Source organism: Poecilia mexicana, unplaced genomic scaffold (genome assembly GCF_051168715.1).
Source record: "Poecilia mexicana isolate PSO_F unplaced genomic scaffold, ASM5116871v1 scaffold_13, whole genome shotgun sequence".
NCBI classification, from domain to species: Eukaryota; Metazoa; Chordata; class Actinopteri; order Cyprinodontiformes; family Poeciliidae; genus Poecilia; species Poecilia mexicana.
The window spans coordinates 29,376,695-29,395,941 of NW_028263382.1; the positions used below are offsets into that span (position 1 = coordinate 29,376,695).

Consider the following 19,247-nt stretch of genomic DNA (forward strand, 5'->3'; position numbering starts at 1 on the left):
TGATGTGTGTTTTTCTTTATTTCAAAAAATGATCAGATGAGGGAGAGAAAGAAAAATAGAAAACAAAGCAAAGCAAAACACAAAACTGTGACAAATTCAGTGACCATAACTTTTCAAAATGTACATTTTATTTTAAACAAAAGTACAAAAAGAACAAACATCAGATATTTACAATACTTGCATGGCAATGTTCACTTTCTTTGGTCATTCTTCCAATTTGATAGTTGTTGTTTTTTGTTTTTTTTCCACAAGGTAGGCAACAAACAGCAGCTTGGAGATCTGAGATTATAACATGCTTGATATATAATTCAACCAGACTCTACGCGAACTACTGATGAGTTAATTTCTTTTGTTTTTGTTTTTTTGTAAGGTCTGCAAGCAAGTTAGCGACAGTTTAAATCATAGATATGTGACGGTAATCGATATGCCTACCAGGATCCATAATTTTGAATGATATAAATAGCATAAAGAAAATAAAATTCACACACTTCACAATTACATCCCCAATGTTAAAACTAATGTTTTTTTTCCCTTTCAGTTTTTACTAATGCTCTTAAAATGGACCAAAAATCGTGACATGTACAGCTGCGCGTATCCCATTCTATTCTACACACACTTGAAACATGAAACATGAACCCCTAGTGCACATCACAAACTTAAGTAGTTACAGGTAGACTTTTTTTTTTTTTTTTAAAGAAGGCAAACATATCATAAAGGCTACTTTGAGATGCGCATCCTACCCATCCCCCAGTTCCACAGAGTGACGCCATGGCTGCTTAAGAAACAATCATTCCTCAAACACCGATGGAGCGCAAAACTCATGGCCATCGGGCTCAAAGTTCCCACAAACTAACGCGTCCTCTCGTAACTGCAGGCTGACAGGATCGTTTTTGCGAGAGATGCATGAAGCGGAAACCAAAGCCAGGCAAGCTGAGCGGGTGCTGTACATTCTCCCAGTAATCTACCTTCTTTGTGTTGTGCCGTGGTTACGCCGAACGCACAGTTCATGGACAGTAAGAAAACAAACAAAACAAGGAAAAAGAAACACAAAAATAATCTCATCTCATCTCCTGGTAAGACAAAAAGAAAGCCAAAGACATGTTTCTTAACACCACACAGCTTTGTGACAAATTACCTAGCTCCTAATTTACATGGAAAATCATATTGCCATTTTTACCTAATGCTGCGTATAAGAACATACAGTGCCTTGTACAAGTATCCAGAGAACTCCATTTTGTCCTCACATCTGTCATATTACCGCCACAAACTTTAATCTGTTTTATTGGGGGGGATTTAATGTCATGGACTAATTTTTAAAAAAATACTTGAAAATAAGAAAGAAAATCTTGTCAAGTATCTTTGGTTTAGTTTTGATTGGTACAATTGAAATAAGACAAAACTATCTTGCAAGTAACTTTTCAGCAAGAAATATGAGCTTGCTTCAGGCAATTCCTCAGAGTTGATGAACAACTAGTTATAGGTGAAATAATCTGCCAGTCCAACAAGATTTTGTTTTATTATTATTATTTATTTTATTCTTACTCAATCAAGCCTTGGAATTAATTTTTGTTCAATATGTACAATTTAAATGTGCAGCTGAATCACAGTAGAATCTGTGTATGTCTAAGGACATTTTCCCATATAAGTTAAAATGTCTCGTTTCAAGACTAAAAACTAGACCAAAAATCTTTGACATTTTCAGACCCCTTTAATCTGACACCCTTTAATTAAATCAAAGGGTATCGTATTGTTGAAATATCACAAAAGTCCCATAGAACACATTTAAGTTTGTGATTGCAACATGATGACAAAATATGGAAAAGTTCAAAGGGGAAACGAATGCTTTCTCGAGGCACTGTACCCCTAGCCCTGATCTCATCATCAGCTTTTCCATCCGATAAATTTACAAAGTGAAATAAATGCACAAACAGATTTTACTACTACTACTACCTACTGACACTGAAGGCAGAGGTGGCTGGCCTGAGATGGCATGAAACTAAGAAGCAATGGAAACGTCTCTTGGCTCCCACAACGTCCTCGAGAGCCAAGAGTCAAACACAGACTAACGCAGGCCTCTGCATCCTTACGGCGAAGGCAACACGTCTAGGAGTAACTTCACTTCCATCAAACTAAAAGAAACCCAAAAGGAAAGGTCTGCATGTTCTCCCTTTGCAAAAATGTCATTCTAACAAACATGAATCCTAATGGTAGACGAGTTTTACACATGTATCAGTAGTGCAGACAACTTATGTATCACATACAGTATCCATTCTGTTTGTTTAATTAGTGGAGGGGGTGAGGGATGTCTGGATTATGCTTTTGTTCTTTTTTGTTGTTGTTGTAAAAGTGTCCCTGAAACCAAAACCAAGCTGTCGTCATCCCAAATGAATGGTAATGTTTCCCAGAACTGAGGTGAAGAGAAATGTGCAAAAGTTCTGCGTCCTCACTGGAAAGAAATGTCAAATAAAGGTTTCCGTAAATTTGGTCAGTTGTCATATCAGGACGTTAGAAAGACAAATAAAAATACCTTGCTCTCTACCTTTCACTTCACTCTTTCAGAAATGGTTTTGTCTACACGTCTGCTTTCTGGCTGTTCTCCTCCATCTTCTCCTCCAACTTCTTCTCCTCCTCAGAAGACCCATTCTCCTTCTCACCAGTTTTCCAGCTTCCTTGCCTGTAAGGATTAAAATTTCATTGTGTAACATCAGGGTTTCTACATGTTTTATCTACTCAAAGCTAAAACCTTTTGAAGGCCATTATAAAACACTTAAAACCTGTATCACAATACGGCCAAGCCATTTTGCTCAGAATGCCAACTGGGTCATTTACAATTATCCATGATGAATGCAAAAAAGCTGGTTAGTTAGCTAGCAAGGGTTTATTAGCAGATTGTTAGCCAACTGGGGATAATTTACACCATGACAGACACAAAAATGCTGATTTACTAACTAGCAACTAAACGTTTACCAGCAGCTAGTTAGCCAAATGGGGATAATTTACACTTACACTTACAATTGACAGATGAAAAAAGCTACCTGAGTAATTAGCAAGGGGTTTATTCGCAGCTAGTTAGTGGTAGCCTCAACCCTTTCGAATCACAGGACACAAGGAAAATGTTTGCATGCAACTCAAATTTTTGCCTGACAGGAAAGTCTCATGAGAAAAATAAAGAACATAAAATATGTGATTAAGTAGTCTTCGCACAACAAAATTTAAAACCTGTGACTTATATATTTAAGGCCAACTTATATATTTTTTAGACATTTAAAGGTCTTCATTTTAGATGCATGAATTTAAGGGATTTTAAGGACACGCTGAATGTTTTAGTAATCCATCCTGTCAGAGCTAAAAGTTGACAAAAACAAACAAACTCGTGGTAGTGCATAAAGTCGAAGAGCGGACTGGAGATGTGATTTGGCCAAGACAATTCAAGCGGGAGTAGGTGGTTGTTTTTGTTGCCTCGGGCAGGATCAGGAGGTCAAAGCACAAACCGAAGGTCTCAGAATAATACCAGTTCAGCTTCTCAACTACTTATAACCACAATAATGAAGAAGACACATGGGAATAAGACGATCATTTGTAGATTGTTGGAATAAATAAGTGCCAACGGGAGCCAGTATACAGTACAATTCATTCCATTTATTTATTTACAAGTAAATCTTAAGTCAACAAACTTACATTGCTTATAATTTTATATTGCCACTCTGAGAATAGTGTTTGCAATTCCTTGGATCTGGAATCATTTAATGCATTTCCTTCAGAAATGTCCACAATGTTTGGTACATCAAGCTCAAACTTGGCAGTTTTAATTATTTGTTGTTGTTTTTTAACTACGTTGATTTGAGTGAGAGGTGATTTTGCCCCATAACCAAAGAGGAACTCAGCCGAATATCAGATATTGTCTTCCAGGATAATCAGGACCAAAGTACTACCATGTTAATCCGCCATGTTTGGATGTTTTTAAGTCAGATAAAATGGGACACACACTTCCAAGTTCCAGTCTCATCAGTCCACTGCAAGTCTTTAATGGAAAAAAAGTTTTTCTTACAGGTGAATTAGGAACATTTACCACAGCCCTTGAGATTTCATACTGGTTGTAAAGTTATTCAAGGTTTCAGAAATCCCTCTTGTGACTCAACTCTCAGGTCAGGACTGATTTCTGTTCTCTAAAGTTATTTAGAGAGATACCATCCAGGGTAAGGTAATGGAGAAGTTTTTCTGTCATGAATCTATTTTAAGCCTTTGGGAGTAATGCCATTTTACACAATCTGCCTTTGAAAGTAATTTTGTCTGCATCATAAAGGGAAGTCAGTTTGACGTAAAGTCAGTTTGATGTGCTAATCATCGAAAGTGTGGGAGCAATTCAGGAAATTTGCTTCATTATTGTAATGGGCTTCTGGCAAAAGTGACTTTATAAATTAGGAAACTTTATGAGGGTTGGGACAAAAAGATTTAAGAGGTCTTCTTACTTGGATTTCTTCATGTACATCCAGTAGGCCATGCCTATAACCAATGCTGCGACCAGGAGCCCGATTACAACTCCGACAACCAGTTTGGTTTTGTCATCGTCGTCTGAAGAATCTGGAAGACAAACCACAGCAATCGGTGACCAGACACCTGGTTTTGGTGGGGAAAATTAAGTCCAGGTTGCGCGTAAAGAATCAAAAACTAACAATGTGCTTTAAATGCATTGATGAATGGCCACGTCTGCGCTGAGCATGACTGTGATTTATCGACTGGACTGTTAATGGTTGCTTTCCAGTTTTATGTAATCACTCAATGGGATTATGATCAGCGTTGACATCTTGCCAGGATGCTGGTAGCTCTATTCCTCTTACGGTTTTTTTCAAAGGAAAAAAAAAAAAACTAAAAAAAACAAAACAAAACAAAAAAAAAAACACACACAGCCTAATACTTCTTCACTAGTTGCAAAATCCAAAGCGATGCAGGGATACACATTCGACCCGAGAGCCTTCTTTCGGTCGGCACTACATAATTCCAACTCAGACGTTAGACGTAGAAGACTGCTACGACTTACCTCGTTTATCCACTTTCACATCCTCAAATACTGAAATCAGATATGAAATAATATTAACGTCCAACCAAAAAGGGGAGGGGAGTGGGTACAAAAACAAACCAAAGAAGAAAAAAAAAACCAAAACAAAACATAAAACCAAGTTCGTCGTCCAGAGAACGTACTACTCTACTTCTACTCTAGTTCAGCATGCAAAGAGGGAACAGATTAAATCCAGCATCCCAACATGGTGGAAAGAGGATGTGAAAAGCCGTTCCGAACAGGGATGAATGATTAAGAAGGAGCACAACATGGTGTAAACACTGCACACTTCTTAAAAAAATCAGTGCAAAATGCATGCATCATTTAGATTGTGTCAGAGAAGGTGTGACATAAAAAAAGACAACTGTGTACCAACAAACTGCAGGATATACAACCAAACTTTACATATCCTGTGATTAATATTATGGAGCTGATTCATTTTTTGTGAACGTTAGATCTTTAGCTAAGTAACTTCTCAGTTTCTGAACCACAGACAATAGCATTTGCAGATTTTTCTCTACGCTACTTGCAGAAAATTGGTCATCTCACGTTTTGTTTTCTCCGCAGAGCACATCTAAAATATTCAAAACAAAACGCAACTTTGGAAAGTGAAAACACGTGGGGCGCAACGCTACTCGACAAGTTACTGGTTGGCGTGTGAGAATCAGCCAGTCCAGCAGCAGTTCATTTCCTTTCCGCTGATTGGCTGTCAGCCGAGAGTGGAGACCGAAGATGTATCATGTTTGCACATTAGGTATATTTGGTGTTTAAATTATTAAAATAAGATGTTAGGGGTGTTTTAGAAAAGCAACTGTGGTCCCTAATCCCTGCGAATATGTCTTCTGTAAAGGCTATGGCTAATTATGAACCAAGACGTCGCTGGCTGACAGGGAACATTCCACGTGACTGACTCCGATTGTTGACAACTCCCAAACAATAATCACTTACTGAACGCTAAACTGGCCATTTTCAGTATCACCTTTAAAAATATGTCAAAGGAAGCATATAGATATCAGAAGTTGCTAACATTACATATGTGTAGTAAATGTAAAGGAATGTTAGTTAGAGTGAGGGAGAGCAAGACTTGTAGCAGATAACAGGAAGGCTTAGATGGTCTCCCATGCCCCACCCAAAGCTGAACAGTTGACGCCTAATCACACCGTTTGTGGGACGTTCGTATTCGCACAAACTTTCACAGTATTTTTGGGCTGCAACTAACGATTATTTTAGTAGTGGACTGTTCTGTCGAGTATTTCGACAATTATATACAAAAAATGAAAAATATACAAAACAGGGATCTTTCAGTTCCTTTTTTGAGCATGTTGTTCTTTCAATAAATTGCCTTTTTTGAGTATATGCTCCAATTAATGATTAATCGACTACTGAATTAATTGACAATTACTTCAATAATCGATTAATCACAATTAACGCAATTAATCATTTCGGCTGTGTAATATTTATGGGTATTTCTTGAAGAATGGTACAAATGTACATAATTCCTCACTGTGTCTGATAAACATTCCTCAAAAGTACTTTGCCTGCAGATGAAAAGAAAAAGGATAGTGGAAGCGGACCAGTTGAAACGAGCAACATTGCTGTCGGACCGCATCGTCACATGAAATACACCAACAAACTTCTGACCAGTCACACAGAACTCTGTGCAAAATGGTTCAAATCCGGCCCATCTTTCCATATTGGGAGGAGGACGCTTCCCTCTGAAGAAGACGACGCTGATTTTGACACTTCGGATGAGGCATGGGAGGGCCTTCAATGAGGTACAGAAAAGTAGTAGCTCTGCTTTATCCTTCTGAGCTATTAGCCTCCGTTTAGCAGGATAAATGTTGGCAGTCTTTTGGAAATCTCAGGCTTAAGATCAAGATCTCCATTTTCAAGGAAATTACACTTGGAGAGTCTTAGTAGTTCTAGCTGCACTAATCATCATTATATTAAGAAGCAAAGACAGTTTTACATGTGAATGCTGTGGTCTCTGCTTCCTATTTAAACAATTGACGGCTGGTCCTGACAGAAAGACAAAAAGAAAAAAATTCTGAATGCCAATCATATCTTTTATGTCAACAAATCGAAGATAAACAACAAAAAAAAAAAAAGATATTTCGAATTTGAGATTAGTGCATCTCTAATTATGACAGTATATGGCACCATTTTTAGATTAAATGTGAAGTCTGGAATTAATTTCAATGTCACGTTCTGCGTTTCATGACCAAAAGCGGAGTTTAGCTTTGACTACAGTTGAAAATCCTGAATATGTCAATATCCAATTTTAAGAATCAGCCAGTTAAAAGACAAATTTGATTACATCTTGATAAAATATTCCACATGTATTTGTTATATGAGCATGCAGACACAAAGAGTTAGTGGATGAAATAGGACAGAAAAAAAAAACATTTAGAAAGACAGCACTCCCAGCAATTTGGAGTAGAGAGAGAGAGTTAAGAGAGGGTCATGCAGTCACTCTTTTTTACTTACGAGAAGACACAGTTATGACTCTGGTGTCAATGCCAAACGAATTGGACACTGTACAAGCTACACTCAGGTTTGCAGAGGGCATCACTGAGATCTTATGTTTTATTGTGCCATTGTCGAAGGATTTCTCATCAATCTGAAAAAGTGAGAAAGAAAACAAACGCGTTAGTGTTCGCAATACCTGTCTGGGCCACTAGGTGGCAATGTTTTACAGTTAAGCAAAAAGTGAGCCTTTTCATGACAAAAAGGAGAAGCCTCTGCCTGTGGGACACAGACTTCTAAGTCTCGGAGGAAAACCCCAGACACAAAGACAAACTGCCAACACCCCGTTCACAAAAAAAAAAAAAAAAAGAGGATGCAATGTTTACAATGAATCTGCTAATGAGCCAAAATGATTCCTTCATTGGTTTAGGCGTGAAGTGTTAAATCGAGGAAAAAAGAAGCTACATTACTTTAACTGTAGGATAAGAGAACACCTTTACAGCTGATGAATTATTGCACACAGCTTCAGGATGTTTAGGATTTTTGTGGCGAGAGAGCCGAAAAGAATCCCGCACACAGCCTGAGGTTCATCTGTATTTCACAGTGCCTCTCTGAAAGGCTTGCCCATCAGCGCGCACGCAGGTGGACCACAGGAACAAAGGAAGGGGGGGGCTTGCAGGGGGGAGATGTATTTATAGTGCTCTGCTGCAAAATACTGAGTTTAAGCCTCGGGGAAAGTAAAATGAAAAAAGAAAAAAAAAAAAAAATCCACTCTTTCAAAACACCTGGAATAACCGCCTAAGAATGCTCAGACCAGATCAGTTCAGTCCAGACGTGTTGCAGCTCGGAAGAAACAATGTGATTTAACTTTAATGAGGCAATCCTTCGCTCAGTCGAAAAGCAAAGCAGAATCACATGCGTAGGGAAAAAAAAAGAAAAAGCTTGATTTTGGTCGATTCTTTGGAGTTTCTCAGAGTCCTTCGCGGCATTTAATTATTGAAGGTTCTTCAGTGGAGCAGCTGTAACCGCCATGTTTACTGCAATACAGACATGTTGCCTTCTCGCATCAAAGACCAGTATCGGAATGAATTGCTATGACAACCGCTATTGATTCGCCAAGAAAATATCAGAGCTTTAAAGGCGAAAAGGGAAACGCAGAACGCTAAAAGGATTCTTCAAATTAAATGGCTTGAAAAGTTTGTCTGAAGCTGAAGGTCGAAGCATGGGAAACTTGAAGAAGGCAAGTTTCCCATGCTTTGGTACTTTGTTAAAGAAGGAAGGGTGGTCAGAAACATTTAGACTTGGTCTGCCTAAACTAGGGAGTCTTGTCCAGATTAAATTGGATGTCAAAAGTGAAAAAACTATCACGTCAAGTTTATTTGTGTAGCACATTTCAGCAATAAGGCACTTCAAGGTGCTTTACTCCATAAAAGCAGCATAAAGTCATCAATTATGAAACAAGCCATAAACATCACATTTCATCAAAATCCTCGATGCACATCAAATATGTCGACCATTGGCTGCATTTCCGTTAAAAACGTGCAACAAATTTTGCTGATATTCTGCTAATGTTAACATTTTTTTTTAGTAATTTCGCAACTGCTGTGTTAAAAAATGAGCCTAAATAAGCTAAAAAGCAGAAATGTAATGTGAATTTGAGATGGCTTATGGTATCAAGATATACTGAGGTTTCAACAGAAGTTAAAGAAGCTGCACATATTGTCGGACACTGTTCTACAGTTTGAAGCTATTTTTAATGAGAACCTAGAAAAAGTGCTGGAGCTACAGGAGATATTTCCAACTGTATGAAGAATAGAGTAGCAGCTCTCTCCGTCTCTCCCCCGCTTCCCTTCCCTCACCACTCGCTGTACTACATTTCTCCTCACTAACAGGATGTATTCGCAATTCATCTTCACTCTATATAAGTTCTCTGATATACGGCGCGAATTAGTCGTGCCTATAAGTCGTGTGCAGGTGATAAGTGTGAACCTGTGTCAGATGTGGAGTTATTAGCCAGAGTTGCCAGCCATTTCTTTTATAATTAGTCAGTTTAAATGTGGCTAAGATGAATAAAGCTTCTTTTTGGTTTCCCAAATCCGGCCTGACTCTGTGTCTAACGAATACCGTAAGGGATATCATGACATCGATTGAACTGAAGTCTCCTGCTTCAGTCTCGCTAGCCAACCATAAAGAAGAAATGATAGTGGGCAGTAAAACAAAAAAAAAACCCAAAAAACACAACAAGCCTCTCTCTTTGTCTCCTGTGGACAACATAGGAGACATGAAAGAGCTCAGTTTTCATTGTGTAGCACCGCACATCTGAAGGGTCACATTAAATGCCATGCACTGTCTGGCTAACAATTTGCTTTTATATATATATATATATATATATATATATATATATATATATATATATATATATATATATGTATATATATATATTATATATATATATATATATTATATATATATATATATATATATATAAAAGAGCTGCTCATTGAGTGCTTCTGACAGCTTTGAAACCCGATATGCTGTCACAGTAATCACATCTATAGTCTTTCATATCTCTGTGTTGTAACTACAGACTTTGCAGTGACAGTTCACACCAAGCACTCTAAAAAAAAAAAAAAAAAGGGAAAACTTCCACTGGCACTTTGCATTCAGCTAAATTGAATTTAGCTAATGGCAATTGTCCATTTAGAAAATCATAAAGTCGAGTGTTTTGGAGATACCATAAAGTGAAGCCAAGAAGATAACACGACTCTGTAAGCTTTCTGCTTTATAACAAAGATAAATCAGTAGAGGTTCAGCACTCATGATGCACATTGGATTCTTAAAGGGGCAGTGTTATGTAAAATTGACTTTTTTGAGCTTTATATCATGTTATGATGTTATTTCTTCATCAAAAACATACCTGGGGTGCTGCATTGATTCCTTCATGCATGTTTGAGAAATCCCTAAATCTCCCATGGCAACCACTCCAGGATGTCTGAATGCTTTCGCTCACAAAACCCAACGCCTATTTACCCAAACCTCCTCCTTCGAGCTGCTGCCTCCAGCCGAACCGCCGCCTCAAAGAGCATCCCACCCCCGCATCTTCCACACTCGGCTCCTCCAGACTAGCGACAGCAGCAACTAGCAAACACCTGGTGGAGCTCCTCATCTGCTGACCTCATCATTCAAACTATTTCTCAGTGCAACACTCCTAAGAACGTTTGACTTCAATGCTGAAGTCAGAGTTCTGGAAAGAGCAGGTGCTTCTTAAAGAGACAGAGGCCCAATTTCAAGGCACCAAACTGCGAGGTCAAATTTCTTTTAAGTCATGTTTGATATATTCAGCATTTTTATAACAACTTAAGGTAAGATAGTTATTTAATTGTGCTATAAAATGGCAATATGTGTCTGGAAAATACATAACACTGCCCCTTTGATGCAGTAAACCCCACCCTCCTCGCTATCTGGAACCCCTGGTAGAGTTGTGTTGTCCTCTCGTTCCTCCCTGTAACACTTAAAGTCTTAAAATAAAAAAAAATCTTCTGTTGCAGTATCATAAACTAAGAGTGAAAAGATTTGAAAAATTCAGTCTGGTGCATTTATTCATTTGGGGAAAATATTAAGTAAAGAAAGAATTGTTTTCTGTAAAATCACTGGTGCCAAAATTGAGAAAATGATTGTATAAATTCCCCTATTGCACAATATCTCCAGAGTTCTTCTTTATGCTCTTCTCTTACTGCAGTTCTATATCAGTAAGTGTTAATGACTATTTAATCTCTCTAAAACATCCCTGCTGTGTGTGGTAAGCTTCTTTTTCACAGTTCCAGTTTTTTACCTCAGTGAAACAGAAGGTTTATAAAAGTTTAAATTGACTTATTTTAAAGTATTTTTAGGGGACTGACAATTTTGGCAACACATTTATTTCAAGGCGTCTAAACATCTTTATAAAGGGTGCTAACAGCTGCTAGCAGCCAGAAGTCCAGGCTGCAAAAAATCTGAAGCCACTATGAATAAATGTATGTGCACTTATATAACATATTATACACTTGCCCTACAAAAATTGCAAAAATTATGCAGGAGTGAATTTCATTTAATCCCGGAGAGGGGGATGAGCTTTCCACGGAAGTGTGTGTTTCTGTGTGTGTGTGAATACCAAAGTGCCGTTGATGTTCCAGGAAACAGCTGGCTTTGGGGAACCTTCGGCCTCACAAATTAAGACTTTACGGTGGCCGTCTTTGTCGTTCTGATCGTCCAGTTTTCTGATAACCGGAGCACCTGCAACGGCACGGAACGTTTCAGAAACACCTGAAGCAGAAAGTGATTCGTCATGGTCGCATTTCATTCGTGGGCGAAATGTAAAATGATACGAGGAAAATCTCAACTTGAAAGAATAGCATTATTGGGAAGAACCCATATTTGCTACCACACAAAAGGATTCTTTCTTTTAAGAATATAAACAAAGAGCCTGGATGCAGGGAATAAAAACAAATATTGCTCTTTCTTCCTGTTTTATAGCGTTTTATCCCAGCAGCAAAGGCAAACACTACGACAGGTTAGATTGCCTTACAGTGTTTGGTCAGATAAAACAGATAAAGTGAGAAAATATCACTTTTAGATTTATTTGATAGCACAACAAACCATACTCCATTCAATCAACAGACTGGACAAGTCATAGGAGTCTACCAAGATGGTAGACGCAAAAAACAACAAAAAAGTGTATATTAGCTTCTAGTAGCAGTATGCGTCTAGCTACTAGCCAGCTAGCTAGCTGGCAAGCAAAGATTAATTATCAGCTAGCTAGCCAAATGCTGGTAATTTACACTTACCCTTGATGGAGAGAAAAATCCTAGCTAGTTAACAAGGGTTTTCTAGCATCTAGTTAGCGGTAGCATCAACCGGCTCAAAACAAAGAATGTAATGTATGTGTGTGTGCCATTCAAACTTTTGGCTGACAGAAAAATCCCGCCAGAAAGATCCCTGCCACTGCAAAATTTAATACCTGTGATTAACATACTTAAGGCCAACCTGTATTTAAAAAAATAATAATTTAAGATATTTTAAGACCTTAATTTCCCCCCTTCTTCTTTCTATAAATATCAATTTGATTATTCATGACTAGGGCGGCACAATATGCGTCATCACAGTATTGGAAAATATTGCAATGACGATATTAATCACAATACATATTTTCTTGTTTCCACTCTTTTCTATCTGTGCTTCCGTCACTCTGTGACCATTCATCTCTGCCGCCGTGAACATCCGCTGCCCTAAGACTAAATACTGCATTAGCATGAAAAATGCATGTTTGTATGAATATTGAGCGATACTGCAATGACAAACATTTGCAATACGTTATGTAGCCTTACTCATGACTAACTGTGCTCATGTCAGCAACACGTCTCGTCTGACTCGTGATTCTCAGCAGCTTCTAGTTGCTGTGCGTCTCTTAGCTACTGGTCTGATTGCCCGGCTTGTCAGACGTCCATGTCTTGGTAGTTGTTCTATGCTCTCTCTGAGATGTTCACACCTTAGGATATTGTTTTATAACCCAACTCTGCTTTGACATTTCTCCATATTTTCACTCCTGACCTGTCTTCTGTGTTCTATGGTGTTCATGCTTTGCTATTTTAATATAAGTTTTACATTACAATATCAACTTGGACTGTATTTAATTTGTGTATGATCTACTGAACTGGTTGCACTTGATTTTTCTTTATCATTTCCTTCTACTTCCCCATTATGCCACACTCTGTTTTGTGTCTATCACTTAAAATCCAAATAAAATTTATTCAAAAAAGAGGTTGTGACATCACAAAGTGTGAAAAATCTCCAAAGAAATTAAAAATTGTAATTTTGAAGCCTGTTTAAGGTTTGTTGCATGCATCCATAGAAACATTGAGTGTTTCAGGTAAAAAAAAAAGAAATCCTATTCATGCCTTTTTTGCAAATTAACATTATGTTAAGAATGTTTTACTTCTACAGAAAATAAGTTATGTTTGTAAAGAACTCTCTTCACCGTTTAATTTTTATCAATTCAACCATGCTTTAATTAGTTGTTGAGTTTCAGAGATGTTTACCATTCTTTCGCTTCATTTCTTTGGCGTTGAGCTGCTCAAACAGGCTGGAAATTTTATTTTATTTTTTCCCCATCCGCACACAAGGGAATTAGAAATCTTCCCAGCAAACTTTGAGCAACAAAGCGTTTCCTTTAACCCGTACCTTCGACAGTCAGACGAAAAGAAGCCTTTCTGCTGAGGGGGCCCATCGTCACCTCCAACTCATACAAACCGGCATCTGAGTAGGCAAGCTTGGCGATCTTGGGCTCTTTGTTAATTTTAACACCTCCCTGCGTCAAATGAATAGAAAAATCGGCACTTTCAATAACGAGCACAAACATGTCATAATCGATTCAAGCACCGCTCTAAGGAAGATTGCTTTTTTTTTTTTTTTTTACCTTTGTCCATGAGACCGTTGCTGTGTCGGAGGAATCAATGCTGACACTTAGATTCAAAGAGTTGCCTGCGCGACTGATGACCGTCTTATCCAGGTTTAATTTGACGTCTAGGTCTGAAGAGAGATAGGATGTGGAAAAGAAGGTTCAGAGGTCTGATAGGGGTGGAAGCGTTTTCCGTTGTCAAACCGCGCAGCTCCGCGCTCGGCTCATAGACGGAGCCTATTAGAAGTTGTGCGGCTGACGCACAACGGCTGCCTCTGCAAATCACAAGAGGACGGTCTGGCAAAAGAGAGATATTAGGACTTCCTTTTCTTTAACAAGACAAAAAACAAAACCTTCCCATCTCATTGTAACAAAGAGAGTCTGCAGGCAGAGGAGGAAATTATAGAGATAATGATGCAGGTGTGCAGACATATAACCAAAACTCAAGTTGCTTTTCTTTAAAAAAAAAAAGGAAGTAAAACAACAAAACAATACTTACACTGGACTGTGATGTTCTTGGCTGCTTCTATCGAGGGGTGGTCAATTAGAGAGCATTTGTATTCTCCGGTGTCTTTGCGTGAGATGTTTGCGATGGTGTAATTGTCTGAATTTTCCACTTTCGTCACATTTCCCTGCAAAAAGAGTTCAACGAAGCAGGAGCAGGTCGCCTCGGTTACACTGCGGCGTCGTTCTTTTTACAACATTTAAATGACTCACATTATCAAAAGGGCAAAAGTTTCCCAGCTAAATATAAAATGCAGCTTTCAGTTGAAGATTTCATTAAAAAAAACATTTAAATTTAATAATTTATTAGTAAATCCCCATTGTTGATTTACTAATAAATTAGGATTAACCAAAGATGTTGGATGTCACTCCCTAGATTAGTTTCACAACAGGAAGTAGACTAAAAGGTCTTAAAAAAAGAAAAAACAACAACAATGTATTATGACCAATATGCAGAAATTCAAGAACAGAAAACATTTGCAAATTATTTGAGCCACATCTAAGAGAGACTTCCAAGAAGAACAACAATAGCTATCCAAAGACAACAAAAAAATAAATAAATGAAGTGGCCTAATTAAAGTCTGGACTTAAATTAAACTTACAGACTAGTCACACTTAAAAAACCCTTAAAGTGGTAGAATTAAAACCTAACATCTACATTTTTCATATCAGATTTTAATCCATTTTTTTCATGTTTTATTTTCTGAAAGAGAAACTACAAATGAATGAAAATATTTTCAAAATGTGGTTTTCATTTCAATGGTGCTTCCTGTGCTTTGTACGATGGGAGTTTTTGTTTAATTTTGAGAATATCAGCAGAACAAGGACTCAATTTTACCAGAAAAATGTCTTGAAATTACCAGAATAAAAACATTTACTGGGAAAAAGCTTCAGTAGAGTTATCAGGATCTGATGTTATCAGTTAGTTTAATTTGCTCTTTCTTTGAAATAGTCACAGTTGTTTGCACCATCGTTTCAAAGTCCTGCTAGTGATGATGTTTTGATGGTGTGTTAAAAGACTTTGTACTTTTGTTAAGTATTAAGTATCATCTGCAAAACTTATACAATATGCTCAAAATTTTCTCATTGTAATCTTTTGTTATTTTTTCATGTTAGAGTTAAAACTACTTCTTTATTCTTCTATTAATACAGCTTTAGTCTGGTAATATTATTTATTCTCAACCCTGTTGCCATACAATTGCATTGTAATATTATGACTATTGTAACAATTGAAAAAGAACAATCTTAGCGTTTCTCTAATATTCCATCACAGAGATGACCTGAATCCAAAGTCCAAATAAACAGAAGCTGTAAAACACGCTTGTCAAACAAGATGGCTGCCTTGGATGTGATGACATCACTCTGAACTGTGGATTGGTGGAAAAAGGAATCCAGATTTTTTAAAAATTAAATCTTCAAAAACCAATTATTTGATTAATCCCAGCTCCATTTTGTCATTACCAATTATCGCAAACATTTCACAAAGAGAGTGAAAACAATTAATTATTTAGTTTAGGGACCAATTTCTTTTCCAAATATAAACAAGATAGCTTGAGTAGCTTCTGAAAACCATCTTTCAGTTAATTTCGGTCAGATACTTAAATTTTCTTGATGCGGGCTACATAGGAGTTTTCTTCACAAGTTTGGATTTTACATACCTTGATGTGAAAGTTAAAGCTGGTGGGACGAGGGTTTCCGTCTGCCACACACTTCAAAGTCACGTCGTTTCCCTCCACGGGTGGAGAATTCGAGATGACCTCCAGGACGAGTTTCTCTGTGGAGTCTGCGCAGACAAAACAATAATAATAATAATAATAATAATAATAATAATAATAAAAAGCGGACACATGTCAGATTGGCCCCATCCTCGACTGAGTGGAAGGCCAAGCTCAAACTCTGCACCTTGGTATTGGTTATGATCGAGAATAAAGCGGAGCGGAGAGGAAGATGGCTGAATTACTGTCATAATCGGAGGCACTCGAGCAAACGGTCCTTTCAAAGCTTCGGCGTTTCCGCTCCATCTGAAGCGAACTCTTTCAAGAATTTCATTTCTTTTAAGAAATGAAATTCCACTTTGGACTGAAGTCGGCAGGTAACTTCAATACATATTACCTCAAACAAACAAACAAAACAAACAAAAAAATCCCAAACAACCTTTCAGTGTTGTTTGGGATCAAGTGAATACGAACGTGGGCTCTGAGGTTCAGCTTCGACTTAAAACTCTTAGGACAAACGTCACAGGCAAAAGGTTTCTCTCCAGTGTGTGCGAGTTTTTATTTTTATTTTTTTACATTTGTCTGTTTTGGCTTGAAGCAAAATAACAAAAAGAAAAAAAAAAACAAAAAAAAAAAAGAAGACGAAAAAAACATGTTTTAACCAGCAACAGCTGCAACAGTGTTTGTTGATTCTCTGACGGGTCAGAGGCTGTTTTTTCCTGCAGCTCATTATCTACTGGATAGACAGATGAGTGTTTTACAAATGATGCAGCACATCAGCTAATAACTTAACCTGCCCAGGCAACAACCAGACAGCAGACATCTGTGCTCAGACACACACTATAAATTAAAAAAAAAAAAGAAAGAAAAAGAAAAAAATAATCAGTATTTTCCTACCCTCTGTTGTTAATGTGAATAAACTGTCTAGATTTCTGCAGGCGGGAGCCGATTGTCGGTTTTAAATTGCACTGCGCATGCGTTAGATTTAACTTTTCAGCCACAAGGGATTAATTTTTCCCAAACTCTTTTCTTTTTGAGAGACAATTTTGTTTTTAAAGTAATGGATGTTTTCATAACCTTGCTTATTCGTTTTCAGTTTATGTGAAAAGCTGCCAACAGATATGAAAAGTTCTTTCAAAGATGTAGGAAATTAAAGACAACTACATTCACAAGAGGCTAACTAGAACAAAAAGTTTTTTTCTCGATTTGTTTTCCAGGCTATTTTATGTCCAGGTCCAGTCCTTGAGAGCCACTATCCTGCGACTTGTAGATGCATCCTTCCTCCAACACACCAGAATCAGATGACTGATTTCAGGCTGATTACTCCTCAGAGTGTCATTCAGCTCTGCAGACGGCCTGGTAACGAGCTATTCAGTGGATTCAGGCTTGGGCCCCCATGATCTGTTCTGTGTGAGTTCCTGAAAGACTGTTTTATTTTCCTCCAGCCAACCTTTTGAAACTCCTCCTGTATGGTTTATCTGGGGAAGTTTCTCTTTTATTCAATCATAAAGCACAGAAGCAACTTGACACACATGGCAGAAGAAACAGCTACCATCCTAAATGGGACCAGCCCACCTGGTCAACACAATTTCACTCAATTCTCATCTTCATTCAATGGGTTTTCTCTCATTGCAGTGGATTTCTCCTGCAGAATTTCAACTGGAGTGATCAACGAACAGAGGGAGAAGGTGTGAACGTCGATTGATTCATATATAAAGAAATGTATAAAATAAACATAATTTGATCCCAAGTCTTCGACATGAAATGGTTGAACAGTTTCGATGCGAAATTATTCGAAGTTCTCAACATGAAATATTCATAACCATACAATATGTTTTAAATATGATGAAGTTAGAAAACTAAAGCAGAATCTAATTGCATATAACCTAGGTACATGTTTCGTTTATATAAATCAAACAGACTTTTACTTCTAGTGTACGCTTTTCCGTCGCTTACAAGAAAAACTGTTCCGAAATATTTCCAAGTGAAAGAAAAAAAAAAAACTGGTGAGAAAACTAAAGAAGCACCACACTTCATTTTTGTTAAAGTAACGGCGTTTAAATCTACAGGCTAAATACCCGAGCAGACTGTCCAGCTAATTAACTAGTGGATGCCAACTTGGTATAATTTTGTAGAGCAGAATGACAATAAGAGTTAATACTTTGTAAAATTAACATTTGAAAAGCACAACTTATTACAAGTGTTTATTTTACATGTTCCTAAGCTTATCCAACTCGAACTAAAATAGCAGTAAAGTTATTCATCAGAAAACTTGATTATAAATGTAAAAATGAAAAATGCAGAATAGTTTATTAGCAGATGCTCTTATATTTTAAAGAAAGAACTGTTAGATCATGCTATACACAGCACTGGTTTTTATTTTTATATATGTACATAAATACTCAGCATGCTGTGAGGCCCTCAGAGCAGACCGTGCCTGCAGGAGCGTGAACAAAAGTTTTATGCCAACTCTAAAACTGCAATTACAAAGAAAACGTCATCAACAAAATTAACATTCGCTTTCTGGTATTTGCTTACTGGGATTAATGATTTCCATGAACTTTATAATTAATATTCTGCCCAATCCAAATCAAACTTGACATTTTCAGCTGGCGCAACACAGAGGTGTTGTTGTTTCCCCAAAGAGAAGCAGACTTTGGAAATGGTAACAAGCGGAAGGTGAAAGCGAGACGGGGGCTAGAAGCTTGAAGTGGTTGACATCTGGCAAGTCGGGCTGCCCCGGAGGGCAAGCTGCACTTACAGGAGCTGCACAGCAGCAAATTAACCCTGCAAAGTCTCCTGGACTTTTTTTTTTTTCTTCTTTTTTGACCAAAGCGACTTGCATGACCTTCGATCTTAGCCTGCTCTGTGTTTTTTCTCCTGCTTTGTTTTACAAATTGAAGGCTTTCAGGCAGCATGTGGTTTCTTTCAAGTCTGTTCAGGACAAATCTAAACCTCAATATCGACAGAATGAGATATTAGGTGCAAAATAAGTAACATTTTCACAAATGATCAATCTTTTCATGCAGTGATATGGAAACATGAAAGTAACAAAAAAAAAAAAAGTTAACAC

At 37.6% G+C, this 19,247-nt stretch overlaps 1 protein-coding gene across 3 annotated transcripts in view; it reads right to left on the reverse strand.

Moving 5' to 3' along the window:
* Positions 1–19,247, reverse strand: part of LOC106913952 (CD166 antigen homolog) — a 70,171-nt gene continuing 50,924 nt past the window's right edge. The window contains exons 7-16 of one of the 3 annotated variants that reach the window (XM_014980412.2): positions 16,118–16,242; positions 14,455–14,587; positions 13,974–14,086; positions 13,739–13,865; positions 11,673–11,794; positions 7,544–7,676; positions 5,039–5,068; positions 4,470–4,581; positions 2,540–2,674; positions 1–2,446 (exon numbers count right to left, since the gene is read on the reverse strand). In XM_014980412.2, the coding sequence (XP_014835898.2) occupies positions 2,572–2,674; positions 4,470–4,581; positions 5,039–5,068; positions 7,544–7,676; positions 11,673–11,794; positions 13,739–13,865; positions 13,974–14,086; positions 14,455–14,587; positions 16,118–16,242 (998 nt within the window). In that variant the 3' untranslated portion in view covers positions 1–2,446; positions 2,540–2,571. Of the gene's footprint in view, positions 2,447–2,527; positions 2,675–4,469; positions 4,582–5,038; positions 5,069–7,543; positions 7,677–11,672; positions 11,795–13,738; positions 13,866–13,973; positions 14,087–14,454; positions 14,588–16,117; positions 16,243–19,247 lie in introns of all 3 variants that reach the window. The other 2 variants (XM_014980413.2, XM_014980414.2) reach the window with 2 other exon arrangements.